Genomic DNA, 16,362 nt, shown 5'->3' with positions numbered 1-16,362 from the left:
CATGGCCACCCACCTCTTCTTCCCAGCTAGCTTTGATACAAAAAGACAAATCCTTTCCCATTCACATCAAAAGCAGGAGGGTCGCTCTGTGTCACCTACCCCGGGATTTTAACTCAAGCTATTTGGACAAAAAGCTGGAAAAAGCAGCTTGGTTTTAACTCAACCACAGTGTGTGTCACCGAGAGTTTTTGGGGTCATTGACAGATCAGTTTCATAGACCAAACAGATAAACAGGCACAAATTATTCTTTATTACTGTTGTTTATAATTTGTTCATGCCATAAGTGTGCTGAGTGCGCTACAGAGGATACAGGCCCTTCCCCAGGGAACATGTGTCTAAGTTAGACATATGTTTTGTATATTTTCAGTGTGTATTCAAGCACCTCCAGCGCTGGATATGCACTTTTAAAAACAAATTTAAAGTAATAACAATAATATGCTGAGTGATAACAACAGCCGTGGGGGTGAGAGGAGGACGAGGGTTACAAAAATAAAGATCATGTGAATTGTTTTCTTTATGTCACACACAAGGCTTGGGATTTCTCTGTTTTTTTGGGTGTTGGTTTTTTTTGTTTGTTTGTTTTTGTTTGGTTTGGTTTGGTTCGGGTTTTTTTGGTTTTTGGTTGGTTTTTTTTTTTTTTTGAATGCTTTTGTCATTCCATTTTCTTTGGCGAGAAGAGATGACAGGCTTCAGAGGCTGAGGAATTGCTGCTGGAGTAAAGGAGCAATGAGGCAGAGGGAAAGGGCTGGCCCTGCTGGTACCTGCAGCCCTCGGGCTGTTAGGGAGAAACACTGCTGCCCACTGAGGGGCTGACTTTAGAAGGGGGAAGAAGAAAATCTGTCAAAACTAACAGAATTTCTACCACCTCTGGTTTATGAGATTATCCCTAGTACAAGGCTTAGCACTGATTTTCTTAGATTAAATCTTGAAAGACCTTTCTTAATATTTATTCCATCTGTCTCTAACGATGGTGGAAGTTTGTGAATTCAAGAGCAAAAACAGAGTGGAACTCCCAGGACTCAGAGCTTGGAAAATGAGGTCTGTGGTTAGTTTAGTGCTCGTTCCCATGTTATCTGTGTTTATCTGGTTCCACGTGTACCCAGGGCCTTTCACTTGAGCTAGTCAGCGAAGTCATCAGTGCCTGGAGCAATCACTGCCTGCAGTGGGCGTATGTGATGTTTTGGAGCCCCTAAAAACTGCTTGATCTTTCTGCTCTGAATTGTTTGATTTTTATTAGATCTGAACCTGAGTATCGTTTATGGTGCATCATATTGGAACCTCCCCGTTGTTACTGTTTCCTCATCTATTTATTGGAAAGTTGCTGAAGGGGAAACCGCAGTAAGCGTGCTATGACGTGGGCACTTCAGATGATTACACAGCACATTCTTCAAATATTACTCAGCAAACAGACTTGTAAAACAAATTCAGCAAGAAACTTTAATTTGGCACAGGGCAAAGAAGTTGACTTATAAGAGTTGATCAGTAATTGAGGCAGTGCTTCCAAAAACACAGGTCATAGAATCAGAATCATTTGAGCTGGAAGGCACTATTAGAGGTCATCTAGTCCAACTCCCCTGCAGTGAACAGGGACATCTAACAGCTAACAGTGCCTGAAAACTTCCTGTTCTAGGATGAACCCAAGGATTCGTAGTCTCTTTCACCCTGTGTACTGTATATGGTATCAAGAGGCTCTTAAGAACTGCCTACAGACTGAGGGCATCAGTCTGGCACAGTCAGCTTCGCACCACCCTCCTTCCTCCTAGTGGCAGTAGGGAAGGCCCAACGCAAGCACGTGTTTGTGGTTGGCTTTCCATGTGCCCTGGCTGCTGGAACAGCTCTGGGATGCTTCTCTTTGGGAGAACCTGAAGCTAGTTGGACTTAGCAGGAGTTACTGCCCTTTGTTTTGTCTCAAGAAGAAGGGTGTAAACATACTACCCTTTTCAACCCTGAATGCAGAGTAACAAACCGTTTGATTAACAAGAGTATGTTCTCCTCGGTGTTGTCAGTGCATCCTACAGCAGCCCTGCAACAAGGCTTCCATTAGCATGAGTACCTTTTCGGCAGAGCTTCACATCCTGCACGCCCTTCTGCTCCAGCATTGCTCCACCACTGCATTGCCAGTGCCAAGCTCTGTGCCTGCCAGGGAGATGTGGTCTATCCATGCTTTTTGTTTCCAGTTAAGCCTTTTTCTTTCCTGGTAAGCATTTAAAAAATGTTGTGGCCTGTAGAGATAGAACAGATTTTGCATTTTTTCCACCGTGTGAGTAAGTTAGTTGTTCACAAAGCCAATTCCTTTTATCAGATGCTGTTTGTAAAAATATTTGTTACACATGCTGGAACTAATTTTTCAGCAGTTATTTACTTCATGTAGGGACTACAATAGGCTGGGTTTCATCAGATAACTTCTGCAGCTTATTAGATGTGAATTTACTAGCTGTGAACAGTTGAATAATACGGAGCTCACGGAAGAAACAAGCTGCACCATCACAGGATACCAATCTTTCTAAATTAGCCCTGGCCAAAGTTCATATTTCACAATCCTCTAAATAGCTTTCTTATGGATCACAGGATGAACATACTCCGAGTGAGGCAACTGAGCTTATAATATCTTCAGTGTAAGGTGAACACTTTCTAACAGATCATGACATTATCAAAATGCTATTTGAAATCAGCTCCATATGCTGTAGCAACACTGTAAGATTTCACCCAGAATTTCATTTTCAAATGTTTTTCATTCGAGTTCACTGAGGGCAAATTGGAAACACTTGGGTACATCCCACTTATGGATCTGTTAAGACCCACTTAATTTTAACATGTGGATGTGTGGGGACAGAGAGGAAGGAGAGGAGAAGTGTAGGATGGGGTGAGCAGCAATAACTCTATCTCGTGATGTCTTTGGAGGAGCTGAGCAGTGTGTCTTTGCTAATGATGGCACAAATGCAGCTGTGCAATCCATGCTCTCCAGCCCATGACTTTTTGTGAAATATGAGATTTTTGTTTGCAGTGGGTGCGAGTCAGCCTTTGGCTGCAGCAGGGGTTAAGTGAAGGAGTGCAGGCTCTGCCACATGCGGGAGCCAGTTGGCAAAAGCCACCGGAGAAGAGCCAGCCTTGAAACGTGCTGGTTCTGCACTGCTGCTGGCAGGGCTCCTGGCTGGGCTAAGCCTGCCTTCCAAAGTGGGGTTCTGCCCAGGAGGGCTTGGGAGCGGGTGGGGAATCACTTGCTTATCCCTGTTCGGCTCTGCAAGACGGCATGGAGGTGGTGGGGGGGTGATCAGTGGGTAATCAGTGCATTACAGATTCGAATTCCTAATTCTGAATTCTATGTATTTCCTCTCTTCCTAAAGGGCCTGTATGGAGAAGATGTTGCCATGAGGAATTCACGTTTCTTACTTCAGCAGCGTGAGCTGGGTAAGGGCTCCAACTGCTTCAGCAGCTCCTGGCTGTGGGAGAGGAGCATATCTATGAGCGCTTTGTCGCACTGCATTTGGGCTAATGGTATTGCTTCTGTGAACGTCTTGCATTGCTACCAGGAGCATACAAAACTGGGAGTTAGAAGCTATATTACTGTCTTTTTGGCTACTTGTTCAAGATGTTAAAAATGCTTTGTGAATTGTGATATTTAATTCAAACTAGCGTGTCATTTGGAATAACGTTTGAAGGGGTAAAAATGCACTTTCAGTGTTAGTTCAGTCGTGTATTCACATATACCTGTAATTATTACATTATGTGCAGATACAGTAAGTATTATTGGCATCAAGTGTCTTGGTACCATTCTGGTCCTATTAACTATACTACCAATGGTGCTGATAGTAGTTTTGTATGTTACTCAATTTCTCTATAATTCTGTTTTGTTCATCACATTATTTTGAGCCATTTTTCTGTTCTAGACAAGATATCATTTTCCTAGGGGAGAAATGTAGAAGGGAGCTGTTTTAGGGAAGCACCGGGGAGTGCTATGCAACAGCTATTGCAGTTCCAACAGCACATCAGCTGGCAGAAACAAGAATGTCAGGGGAGCTGATTGCATAGCTTATCCATGTCCATAAGGATATGGTTTTCATTTTGAAAACGCTATTCATCTAAAATCCCAAATTCTCATACCCACAGCATGAGTGTTTCTGAGTTTTGCATCAGAGCCTGGAGTTAAACACACGTGTGCACCTTTACATCTGGTGCTTTTATGAATCATTTTGAGGAACTGTTTCTAAGCAGCAGCAGCTATAGCGGGGCTCCATTTTATAAAGAGGAAGGGCTGTGTTACTCATTTTGTTTCCAAAAAATTCATTTGTTTTGCATTCCCAGAAGGTACTTTTATTCTCCCAGAAAGGTCAAGCAGAAACATTGATGTAAGTCCTGTTTATGGCGATTTTGTTAGATTTCCAGCAATTGCAATGGAACATACTTATAACAAGTATGTTTCTCTCTAGGGCGATACCATTAGTCAAAATATGCTTTCTCATATTTCCACTACATAAACACAAATACCTTTCAAGATTCAAACTTACTGGTCTTGAGGATTCCCACAGCCACATCTCATTAGTGGTTCAGAAGGCCACGCTAGCCATGGTTTCAATTTGGGATGAAAAGGTTGTGTTAGGAGAAATAACTTCAACCGAAGTAGAAGGTTGAAAAACAGGATAATATTCCATGTGTGGGCTGTTGTCCCGAACAAAACAGCAACCCTGAGAAGTCTGATACTTGAAGCACACAACTCATGCTTCAACGTGCTAAGGATCCAGCCAGGCTCGCGTTTGCTGCTTTGGTCTCAGTTATGATATTGTGCCCCTTCCATCTCACAACTTTATGCTCAATGCACCAGTAACATATCTGTCATCCCTGATGCAGTGTGGCCACTGACACTGTACATGGTTTTCATAGGATCATAGAATGGCCTGGGTTGAAAAGGACAATAATGATCATCGAGTTTCAACCCCCCTGCTACGTGCAGGGTCTCCAATCACCAGACCAGGCTGCCCAGAGCCACATCCAGCCTGGCCTTGAATGCATCCAGGGATGGGGCATCCACAGCCTCCTTGGGCAACCTGTTCCAGTGCTTCACCACCCTCTGAGTGAAAAAATTCCTCCTAATGTCTAACCTAAACCTCATCTGTCTCAGTTTAAAACCATTCCCCCTTGTCCTATCACTATCCACTGTTCTAGAAGTATTCCTAAATATGTTGGCATCCTAGCAGAAACTGGAAAGAAGCAAGCTTCCCACTGATATCACAGGAACAGACTCGACAAATAAAACTCAAACTGCATTACTGGGAAAGCCACAGACCAGAAGTTGTAATTAACATAGCCATGGTGATAAATGAGTTCTGTATTCCCACTTGCATTTCATTCCCTCATTCACAAGACTTCTGGTGAAATAATGTGACAGTGCTAATCTAGAGAGTGTCCAGATAGAAGCAAATACCAATTTAGATGAAATGAAATTTTAGATCTCATGAAATAATCAACTGAGTATGAGCTAATTATTGAAAGGAAAGCAACAGGCTCTTAGCCTCATGTGAAGTCTCTGGAGAACTTGTCTACAGTGTATTTCAGCTGTCTTCTTTCACGTTCTTCTCAATATGAATAGGGCTTGGTAGAGACACAAAAACTGTTTCTGTAAGTATTTCAGAAATAGGACACCCTAAATGCTACTTTTAAACAAATCTCATTGATATGCATGGCAAAAAAAAGTGAATAAAACTTGGAAGTTTAAAAATGGATTTTCTTCCTGCTGCCACAGTTGAAGTGCAGCTGTTTGAAATGCAGACCCCCTTCTTGGGGTCTATCAGCAAATTCATTAACTATTTCTTGGCACTGGTATTGCTAACTGCTCTTCATGTCCTAGGACCTAAGTGAGTTGAAACACCATTTCAGGATGAAGTTCCAAGGGATAGCATTAAGGGCGTTGTTATGTATCACTATGTTAAAAACACTAACTACAATTTAGCAGGGAAAAAGAAAAAAAGCTGGCAAAATACTGCCTACTTCAGTCTGCCAATATTTATAAGTACTCCTGGGGCTCATCGGCATTACAAGAGAAGGATGAATCTAGTGGTTATATTATGTTCTGAAATTTTGGGGCCAAAACTTGTTTTTCACACAGCATTTCAAGAAAATCATTTTGTTTTTCCCACAGATTAGAATGGACAATTGACAATAAATGGTGTTTTTCTCAGGGTCATCCGCTATAATTCATGACACCCATCCCATCCTTAGCAGACAGAATCTGGACTAGCTGGAGCTTGTATAAAGCAAGAGAAATCTGGCTGGGACTGTCAAAGGCAGGCTTAAGCACTACACTTGTTGGGTTTTTTTGTACACTGAAGACTAAAGGTGACAATCGTAGGTACTCTTTTTATATGAAATAGGTTTAATTGGAGATCAATGACAGGGTGGACAGGTGGTTCATCACTGAAGTCTCTGGGTGACTGCCACTGGAAAATGATTCCCTGCGTGTACTGCAGTTCTACTGCAGTTCTACTGCAGTGTACCTCTCACTGCTGAGGTGGTTGAGCATCGTGTGAGAAAAACAGTAGGGAATGACTTTTGAAAAAAAGATTAAAGGATTAAATAATTATAACTTGGATAAATGACAATTAAGGATGAAAAAGCCCTCTAGAAGTAATTGGAGCTCTGGAGAGGGGGTCGAACTATTCAGCGTTTCCTGTGGGGCTACGGGTAGGAAACTGAGAAAAGGACTTGAGGGTACAATCAGGAATTTGGTCCCATGTACAGAGTAATTCTACAGTGCTTGATTCTAAGATGTGTGTTATCTTCTGTGTGTCTGCAATGCTATGTGTATGCAGCTCACAGATGGGCTAACAGAGGAAAGAAACGTGGGTATGAACATTTATTGGCTATATCATGTTTTAGGAGTTACAGTGGATGCATTAGTAGATGCTTTGGGATCTTTTTTGTTTATTTTCTCAGTTAAGAGTTAATCCATTACTTGTAATATGAAGGCAGTACAAAATAGTTCCTAGGACCATTCAAACTTCTGTATACCTTGGATCTGTAGTTTTAGAGAGGCAAGCATTTAAGTAGACCCTTTTTCTAAAAAAAAAACAAAACAATTCCAGTGTCCTGGCAAGAGCTACATAGCTGATAACAAATATCAGACTTCCCAAGGCACTGTGGTATTAATTCTAGCAATCCAATCTAATTAATTCTGTCTTCCAAGTGATTTCCAGACCAACACAGGTTCTGAAGATGCAAAGAAATATCAGATGCAAATGAGACTGGAGCATCCTCCCAGAGGTGGGTGGGCATCAGTGGAGAAAAGAGTAGGAAAACACACCAAGTCAGTAATTCCGGCACTGGCTTTTAAAAAATACCTAAAAATGAAACTCATTTTTCTTACAAAGCCTCTCCTGGCAGTTTGTGGAGGAGGTAGCGGTATGTTTGAGAGGTTTCTACAGCACTGGCATTTATCATGTACGTGAATGCAGTGGAAGATGTGAGGCAGTTAGCTGGGGAAGTATGTACACTACTGCTCAGGAGAACTCTGTCTCAGGAAGAGCAAAACCTGATAAATCTTCCCTGCTCAGAAGGCTGAGGTTGTGTTTTACTTTCATCGGTTGAATACCAATGTGCTGCTGGGGTCACACCAGATCAGTTCTGTGCTATATCTAAGGGTTTATCAGTATGAAACCATAAATAAAATAAAAAATAAAAAAAAAAATTAAAAAAATTAAAAAGCCAAGAAAGTGCAGTAAGACAAAATTACATAAAAAGAAAAGATAAAACTGAATAAATAGAAAAGAGTGTTTACATTTTCCACGTGACTGATTCAGTAGGCAAGACATTATTGACTTGGATGTTGAAAATGCCACCCTTTTAGTTAATTTTGACTGGCTGCTCCTTGAAGTGATTAGACAGTTATCATTAATTTGTGCTCATCAGACTTGAAATCCTAGTTGTTGGGTTTCTGTTGTCTTGATCCTATGCTTCAAGCATTGGCTGGTAAATAAAGTGTTCCTGATGATCTGCCACTGTGCTAAACTTTCATCAGGAGAGCATGGATATCCCCAGACTTAAATGATTTCTGTTCAGCAAGGCCCATGAATAGTGTATTCAAGTCTATACCTTCAGTACAAACCAAAAGCACACTTGTGCTATTCTCCCTATTTCCTTGAGATTTGTCCTTTTTAACTGCCTCGGGGATGAAAACAGTAATTTGAAATTTGCATCCATATTATCTGTTGCCTTCCCCATCCATATGCACTGTCTCCAAGAGCCCAGGGCAAAGATGCCATTATGCTCAGTCACCAACAAACCAGGTGCATTGGAGAGATCTAACAGAATGTTAATAAAAGGTCTGATGAAGAAGAAAAAATAAACAAACCAGCTATTGTGCCTCTAAGAATTGCTGCTACCAGGAAATTAAAACATTGCATGTGGCATATGCTGCCTGCCTGTGCCTATGCTCAGCACTGCTGTTCAAGTCTGAAGTCATGTCTGCCATGTCCAAAGATTTGCAAAAAATCAGTTTATAAAATCTTGTGTGTTTACCCAAATGCCATTCTCTTCTGTGCATCTCTGAGAATATACACCTGATGAATCCTTATGGTTTCAAACAAAGCTCCAAGGAATGGCCTAATTGCCTATAACTCATTCTTAAAAGGTGGCATTGACCTAAGTTAAAAAGACTGCATTTTGCTGAAGCTTCACCATATCAGAGGACTCAGAATTCCACAATATGCTGTTTTAGAAGATAAGGAAATAATTAATTGACTCCAAAGGGGTCTATCTGCTTTCAAAGTTCAGTAGTGAGAGGGAAAATAGACGATGGAATTTGGCTGAAAAAATGCATAGATCAGAAAATACATGTATCACAGAATTATCATTATTTTAGAAGCCAGAAACTGGTATCCTGCTCCTGTACTTGCATAAGGACTGCATCAACACTAAGGATCAAAGATCAAAGCAGCCTTATTTCTGATGTTCCCATTTCTGTTGGCATGTCCAAAGACAGTATTGGGCTCCATATCTGTTCTTCTCCAAGTGCACTCTGTGAGGAAGCCCTCTCTGCAAGAGAAGAAGTCCATCCATTGACTTAGTTAGGTTAGTGGATTTAGCTATTGTCAGCTAACATAGTAAGGCAGTGTCCAGTAGCAAATGTCTGTGATAAAAGTATGGGGTTCGTTTGATAATTGCAGGGGAGGAAGGGGGTGGGGGAAGAAGTTTGCTATTGGTATACGGAAGGAAATTTGGTTTTGCCCTTAAGAGGCATGGAATGGTATCTATCAACTGTCCAAATAAAAGGATGCTACTTGGGGTGTAAAATAAACAACTCCGAAAATACAAATTGTCACATTTATGGTATTGTGATTTTTCTTTTTTGCCCAAAACTGTAGCATAAATGTGTTTATTCAGGTTTCTAATCTCTCCAGGTTATCTGGAGATAGCAGCTGTGGGGAAAACATTTAGAACAGTTGGGCAAGGCTGTAAATGTGACAAAACATGATGATGTTGTTTCATCTCCAGTGACCCATCCTGTGTCCCCACCAATGCTGACACCCGCAGGTCCCTCCCCTGTCCCTCCGGAGAAGCCCTGGGCGGACGAAGCGCAGGTCGGCATTGTGTGGACTACAGCTCCCTCTAATGGTATAAACTATTACGATAAAAGCTCTACAGATTTCCTATTGAGTTCCAAGCAAGATGACTGCGTTTCCAGGAACGGCACACATTTTGCTGCAAATGGCCACTTTTTTACTTGGTGATAATTAAAACTTTTAATGTTTGAAACAGCTTCGCTTGCAATCTGGGCTGATAGACCCTGTTAATACTCCATATACGCTGCCCATATTTCCACATCAAGTTATGATTAAATGCTGAACGAGGATGGGATGAATGACAAATGCAAGAGGGCAGGATGCTGGTAGTGCAGAGAGCAACGGCACAGTGCAAAGGCAAGGCATGTGCCGTACCAGACAAAGGAAGCTGGGAAACCTCTGGCTGGGGAAGTCAACCCACTTTGGTTATAGAATTAATGGTAGGATAGTTGTTGTAGACTCATAGAATGGTTGGAGTTAGAGGTAACCTATAAAAGTCCCTTGGTCAAACTCCCTTGCAATGAGCAGGGACACCTACAGCTCCATCAGGTGCTCAGAGCCCCGTCCAGCCTGACCTTGAGTGTGTCCGGGGATGGGGCACCACCACCTCTCTGCGCAACCTGTGCCAGTGCCTCACTGCCCTTATTGTAAAATAATAATAATAAAAACATCTGTCCCAGAGGTGTACAGAGAGATCTGAAGCTGGAATGTATGACCTCGGCTCTGTTCACTTCAGCATAGCTTTGCTGATTTACACTGAGAGTACATTCTAGCACTTTCCTTAATTTACTTCATTAACTGCAGACTCTATCACAAAGCTCTATCTTATTATGTGGGTCAGCGTAGGATAGAACCACTGTATGCACACTGTCTCCTTTACTCCTGTAAAATGCAGGAATCACAGTACAGATCTGCAAATTCCTGCCAAAAGTAACAAAAAATAGTTTTTCCTGAGATTTCCAGGAAGTGAGAGGGTGTTAATGTGTAAATGTGACATCTTATGACACACAGTGGAGAGTTCCTACTGAATATGGCAAAAAGTGCAGCTCTCTGATAGATTAGTGCCAATCAGTCCTCACTTTCACCATCTCCCACTGACTAACTGGAAAAATGGGAAAGGGAAGGGAATGCTTTTATAAAATGTGGTTCTCTGAGAAGTCACCAGTAAAAATAACAGGATCTCTTTTCAAGTCTGGAGATGCTCAGTTGCATGTAATTTTTCTTTTAAAAGGTATTCCCTAATCCTGACTCTTTGGCCCATTACTCCTTTGAACTTCCTGAGACGGCAGCGGGCAGATGGAGCAGCTGAGTTCTGGCCTGTTTGAGACAAACTGGGGAGGCTACCGAGAAACTCCAGCTACAGCAACGCCTGTTGTCTGTCTGTGTGAGCTGTGGGTCATGCTGCAGCACTACACGCAGCAGTCCGGATGGCAGCCAGGATATTAATTGGTAGCTACAGAGCTTGGTATGGCCTGGCTCTGGACCCACTGTTTGGTTTGGGTTGTTTCATTCTGTTTTGTTTTGTTTTGTTTTCTGTAATCAGCTGTTTTATTTCCATTTTTTATGAAGAAATCGTATTCTAACTATTCTGCTGGAGCTGAGTTCTGTGTTCTTAAAGGCCAAATCTGATCAGCGTGGATGGAATGTTCATTGTAAAGATCTATCTAGGTACCTACAAGTACTCTATGTGATAGTTCAAGATACAAGCAAGGTAGGGATTGCTGCTGTGTTTTCCTACAGTAAATAACAAAATGGGGCAGCTTTGGGGCCCCCAAGCCTTCTTCAGATCCCCGGGAGAGGTGGCAATGCTGGGCTCTCAGCTGGCATCTGAGGTTGTCTTTGGTTCATGGATTATCCCAAACTCTTGGATATCCCTGTTGCTGATAAGCAGTGGGTGATATACCTGGACATGAATACATCTGGCAATAAAAAGACATCCGCTTTTACTTCACACACAAACCAGGCTGAAAGGGTGAGATCTTCACTAGGCTCGGCTTATTTTTATTTACAACTGCTTTTCAAGCTATCCTTCTACATGCCTTCAGGGCTTGCATTTATTACAAGCTTATGCAAGATTTTGAAGTTAGCAGTAGTGAAAGCCACTTGACCAGCTTTGACTTTCCGGAGCTGAGTATCATTTCGAAATGCCTGCTGCAGTCTGTGCTCGATTTCATGTCCAACGCTGGGAATATAAACTGCATTTTTCAGTCGTGATTTTCTAAAGGGCAAAACAATTAAGGATTTTCTACCATATGTAGTTTTCTTAGAGCTTTTTCTCATATGACTGGCAGCATTTTGGTGAAATTGGTAGGTGTGAGTTTTCTGTAATAGGCAAATCATATAAACTGGCATTTGTTTCCTGGTTTTATGTTTTCCTGATGTATTTTAGGTTTGGGGTTTTTTTTTACCAATGACAAAGCCAGTGCTGTTTTAGCTGGTATCAGTCTTATTCTGGTCTGTGAACTGCAGGCCTTTGTAAGGGCACATTTCCTGGTGTTCGCCGTGGGCAGTGGCACTGCTGAGTCACCACCACACCCTTTCTTTGAGCACCCAAAAAAGTTATGGTTTCCTCTTTTGAGAAAAAGCCAGAAGTCATGAGACTTCTTTAAATTGCCCTAAAGCTGCTACGCTTACTTGTTTCATCTTCTTTGCTTAGTGATTAGTTCTTGATGGCGGTTTTCAGAAGTCTTGTTATGCATGTGGGTGAAATCACAGCTTTTTGAGCTCTGCAGAAGTTTTTGCCTCTCTGTTTCAGGGCTGTGTGATGTGTGTTATCAGAAAACTGCTCCTGGTCAGAGTGGAACTCTATAGAGATTACTTAGGATAATCCCATGTTTTCCTAAACCACTCTCTTAAATTGAACTATTTGCAACTGCTTCAGTTGCTATGGAGCATAGTTACACTGGCAATCCAAAGAGGACTTTCTTTGCTTTATAAAATTGGCTGTAGCTCAACTTCACATTCAACGTTTATGTGGAATAACATCTGTAGTGTTGATTTCTGAAAAGGGCTCAAGGTACCTTATACCACTAACAGCTAAATCCAGCTGGCAGTTTCAAGTGGGGAGCTACCATTTGAACCACACGTGCAAAAAATACATTATAGGAACTGCCAGGTCTGAAGGTCGCATGATTATTTTGTGTGAAAGAGCTTTATTTGGGAATCTCTTACCTCAGATGAGCTCGTGTTTATATGACTAAGTCTCCCCTGGAACCCAATGAAACAAAAGAATTTTGAAGACAATCCATGTGGATCTTAGAACACATAGGAAAAAGTGGATGTTGAACAAAAAAACAGTCTTAACTTTATTTACAGAGGTATTATCTGAAAATGTCTGCTCCCTTTTACAGAGTTCCACTGCTATCTGTTGGAGAGGTTGCCTTCCTGCTCTATAAACAAACATGCATGAAAAATGTACCACGGATGTGCTGTGCTCCTGTCTATGTCATCAGTAGTTCTGAAATTTTAGGAGGAAAGATTCTGCGCGTCACTTCAGGTAGGGATTTAGCTCACAAAAACTTTTTAAATCTTACTTTTGTTAAGATATATGGCTGGCAAAAATCATGGAATCATAGAATCATAGAATGGCCTGGGTTGAAAAGGACAATAATGATCATCGAGTTTCAACCCCCCTGCTATGTGCAGGGTCGCCAACCACCAGACCAGGCTGCCCAGAGCCACATCCAGCCTGGCCTTGAATGCCTCCAGGGATGGGGCATCCACAGCCTCCTTGGGCAACCTGTTCCAGTGCGTCACCACCCTCTGAGTGAAAAACTTCCTCCTAACATCCAACCTAAACCTCCCTTGTCTCAGTTTAAAACTTGTCTTAGTTTAAAAAAATAAAAAAAACTTGTAAAATGCTGGCTTCTCAGCTCTATGTAGTGTGGACAAGGAGGAAGCAAGGGGATGTTCATATCTTCCACCTCAAAGTCCTCAGAACACAGAATCATATAATTGTTTGAGTTGGAATGGATCCTTAAAGGCCATCCATTCAACCCCCCTGCAGTGAGCAGGGACACCTACAGCTCCATCAGGTGCTCAGAGCCTGGTCCAGCCTGACCTTGAGTGCCTCCAAGGGTGGGGCAACGTCTCCTGTATGTGTCCCGAATCCCCTCCCAGGTGCCCTGGAAGAGGAAATTTCTCTTTCCACTGGCTTTACTTAGGTCCTATACATAAGTCTGTTGGATGTCTGAGATTTGGTGGTTAGCATTTCAGGCAGCTCAGACCCAATGTACTTTATGATCTCTCCAAATAGCTTTTGCTACAGTAGGGACTTTCCAAAAGACTGATACTGCTGGACCACATGCTGAAAATTTGAACACATACTGTGAAGTTCAGGTTTTGTACTAAAAGAGAAGTTTAGTAGCCTGGACTAGATAAAGACAGTGGTCATAGAGACTGTGAGTGGGGCAGAGAAGGAGGTTAAGGTAGCTGTCACTTTGCTACCTGGGAGGTTCGGATTGGATCTTAGGAAAAACTTCTTGTCAGAAAGAGTGATGAGATAATGGAACAGGCTGCCCAGGGAGGTGGTGGAATCACCGTCCTTGGCAGTGTTCAAGAAGCATGGAGGTGTGGCACTGGGTGATGTGGTCTAGCACAGTCACAGGCATGGGTTTTTGGTTAGACTAGATGATCTTAGCGGGCTTTCCAACCTTAATGATTCTATGAGTCTGTGATACCAAACAGATTATTTGACAAAATTGGAGGTTGTAGATCTTCTCCGTCTTAAAATATTGAAAGAACTGTGTTTGTAATTCCAGATGTGGCCCAAGGGTTTGTGGTTGGTCATTAAACACGGGTTTTGGCAGGAGGATGGCAAATGTGGCGCCTATGCTTGAAAAGAGGGAAAATCTGGTGAGGGCTGTACTGTACCAACAAAAAGGCAGAATCACAGAACTACTTTGGAGGAAAAAAGGACAAAAGAGGTGATTGGAAAGCGAGGCAGATTACACCAGGGCTTTAGGCGGGGTACGTTCTGTTAGATAAATCTCTCTTGGTAGAAAAACTAATTTCCTTAATGGGGGCAATATAGTGAGTTTAATCAATTGAAGCATTAATTCAGAACACATTCTGAATATGGAAGTGACAAGGAATCCTAAGGGAGCTAAAAGGTGGTTGTGCAGCAGCCTGGGGAAGGGGGCAGGGGTGTTGTTTTTTACATCAAACGCTAATGTCATCGGGTTGGAGAGGGCACGCTGGCTCTGTTCCACAGGCGGGCCGGGCACGGGTATTGAGTGCGAGTGTCCGGATGGGCTTGAATTAAGGCGAGAAAGTAGGTACTGCAACTGGTACTGCGTGACCGGGCCCCGCAGGGAGGTGGTAAAGCTGTTTTGCGGAGACAGATCTGTCTGGGCCCGTTCCAGGGGAGGCCCCGGCGCAACCCACTCCCCGCCCGCTCCTGCTGACAGGGGGCGCCATAGCGCCGCGCCGCGCCCAATCCCGCCCGCCCGCCGCCAGGCCGCTCAGCCGAGCTCCGAGCGCCGCCGCGCTGCCGGTGCCCGCTGCGGGCGGGCCGAGGATGGCCCTGTCACGGGGGCTGCGCTGCTGCCAGCGGGCGTTCGCCTGGGTGCCCGTCCTTATCATCACCCTCGTCGTCCTCTGGTCCTACTACGCCTACGTCTGCGAGCTGTGCCTGAGTGAGGGGCGGGCCGTGAGGGGGGAGGGGGGAGCGCGGCCGCGACGGGCCTCGGGCTCAGCCGCCCCGTGCCTCCGTGCAGGTGCCGCGGGCAGGGCAGGGCAGGGCAGGGCAGAACAGAGCAGGGCGGGTCAGCGCGGAGCTCAGGCGAAACGCTTCGCTCTTTCTCCCGTCCTCCGTTCGCTTTGAGCCGCGCGGCAGCAACAGCAACAGCAGCAGTAGCAGCAGGTGTGGGCGCCGGCCGCGCGGCGCAGCTCGGGCTGTGGGCACCGGGCGGAGAGTGAAGGGCGCTCCGCTGCGGCCGGGACGGTGGGCGGGGGGGACGGCGCCCTGCGGCCTCTGCGTGCCCCCGGGAGCCTCGGCTGTTGGCAGGAGCGGGCGGCGCTTTGCCGGTCCGGTCAGTCCGGGAAATGCGGGCACCGGTTCCCAGAGCAACAGCGTGAGGTAGTGCTGCGTCGCCTTCCGGTGTTGCACAGCGGGCTTACAGCACAGCTGTTAGCCCTTATTGCTTTGGCAACCCTATTGCTTCTTGGAGAGGGCTGAGGTGAAGAGCGGCTTCTGTCGTCTGTCTCAGCGTGCAGCAAAGCGAGAGCCCCAAGTGCTCCGTGATATTCTGTTCCGTCTCTGAAATTGCTGGCTGTTTCTGAATCCACGTGGAGCAGTTCCGCAGATGCTTGCAGGTACCCGGCAGCTCTGCAGCTGCTGTCTAGGCCGTGGGACAAAAAAATCAGGGTATGTTTCAGAAGAGCTGCCGGTCTTTTGAGATATGCCCCGATTGCAGCGCCGTGTAAGCGCAGTAGTACTTAACACTGCTTGACTCCGGGTCGCGGTGCAGCTGGTAGTAAAGGCTCTGCCGAATTAGATGGGATTTGGATTGGGATTGTGTTATTCTGCAGATACGCATTAGGCTGGCAGGAGCCCAGCGCGCGGCCTGGGGTCACATCGTACAGCCGCTGCTTTGCCCTCACTTGTCTGCTTTTGCCTCGTCATTCTCTGTCAGGCATTTGGTTTGCACGTGTGAGACGTTATCTCTGCAGAAGTCGAAAAGAGTAAATTAAGGCTTTTAGGAATCAAACCTTGATTCTTGGCATGTGCAGTTGCCTGAAAACCAGTGCTCAGGACTTCCTTTCTTGTCCAAATTCTGAGCACTGTGTGTTGCTACTTGAGCAGTTGCAG

The 16,362-nt window shown here is 44.2% G+C and overlaps 1 protein-coding gene across 7 annotated transcripts in view; it reads left to right on the top strand.

Moving 5' to 3' along the window:
* Positions 1 to 3,176: 3,176 nt before the first annotated feature.
* The window catches only part of ZDHHC15 (zinc finger DHHC-type containing 15), a 39,517-nt gene continuing 26,331 nt past the window's right edge, over positions 3,177 to 16,362 (top strand). The window contains exons 1-4 of one of the 7 annotated variants that reach the window (XM_046940496.1): positions 3,177 to 3,256; positions 3,345 to 3,408; positions 9,484 to 9,569; positions 10,783 to 13,047. In XM_046940496.1, coding sequence (XP_046796452.1) covers positions 12,882 to 13,047 — 166 coding nt within the window. In that variant the 5' untranslated portion in view covers positions 3,177 to 3,256; positions 3,345 to 3,408; positions 9,484 to 9,569; positions 10,783 to 12,881. Of the gene's footprint in view, positions 3,257 to 3,344; positions 3,409 to 9,483; positions 9,604 to 10,782; positions 13,048 to 15,015; positions 15,269 to 16,362 lie in introns of those variants that run through there. The other 6 variants (XM_046940494.1, XM_025150054.3, XM_004940794.5 and 3 more) reach the window with 6 other exon arrangements.

This window comes from Gallus gallus, chromosome 4 (genome assembly GCF_016699485.2).
Source record: "Gallus gallus isolate bGalGal1 chromosome 4, bGalGal1.mat.broiler.GRCg7b, whole genome shotgun sequence".
NCBI lineage: Eukaryota > Metazoa > Chordata > Aves > Galliformes > Phasianidae > Gallus > Gallus gallus.
The sequence above is the reverse complement of the archived record's forward strand: the minus strand, read 5'-3'. Positions and strand labels throughout refer to the sequence as shown.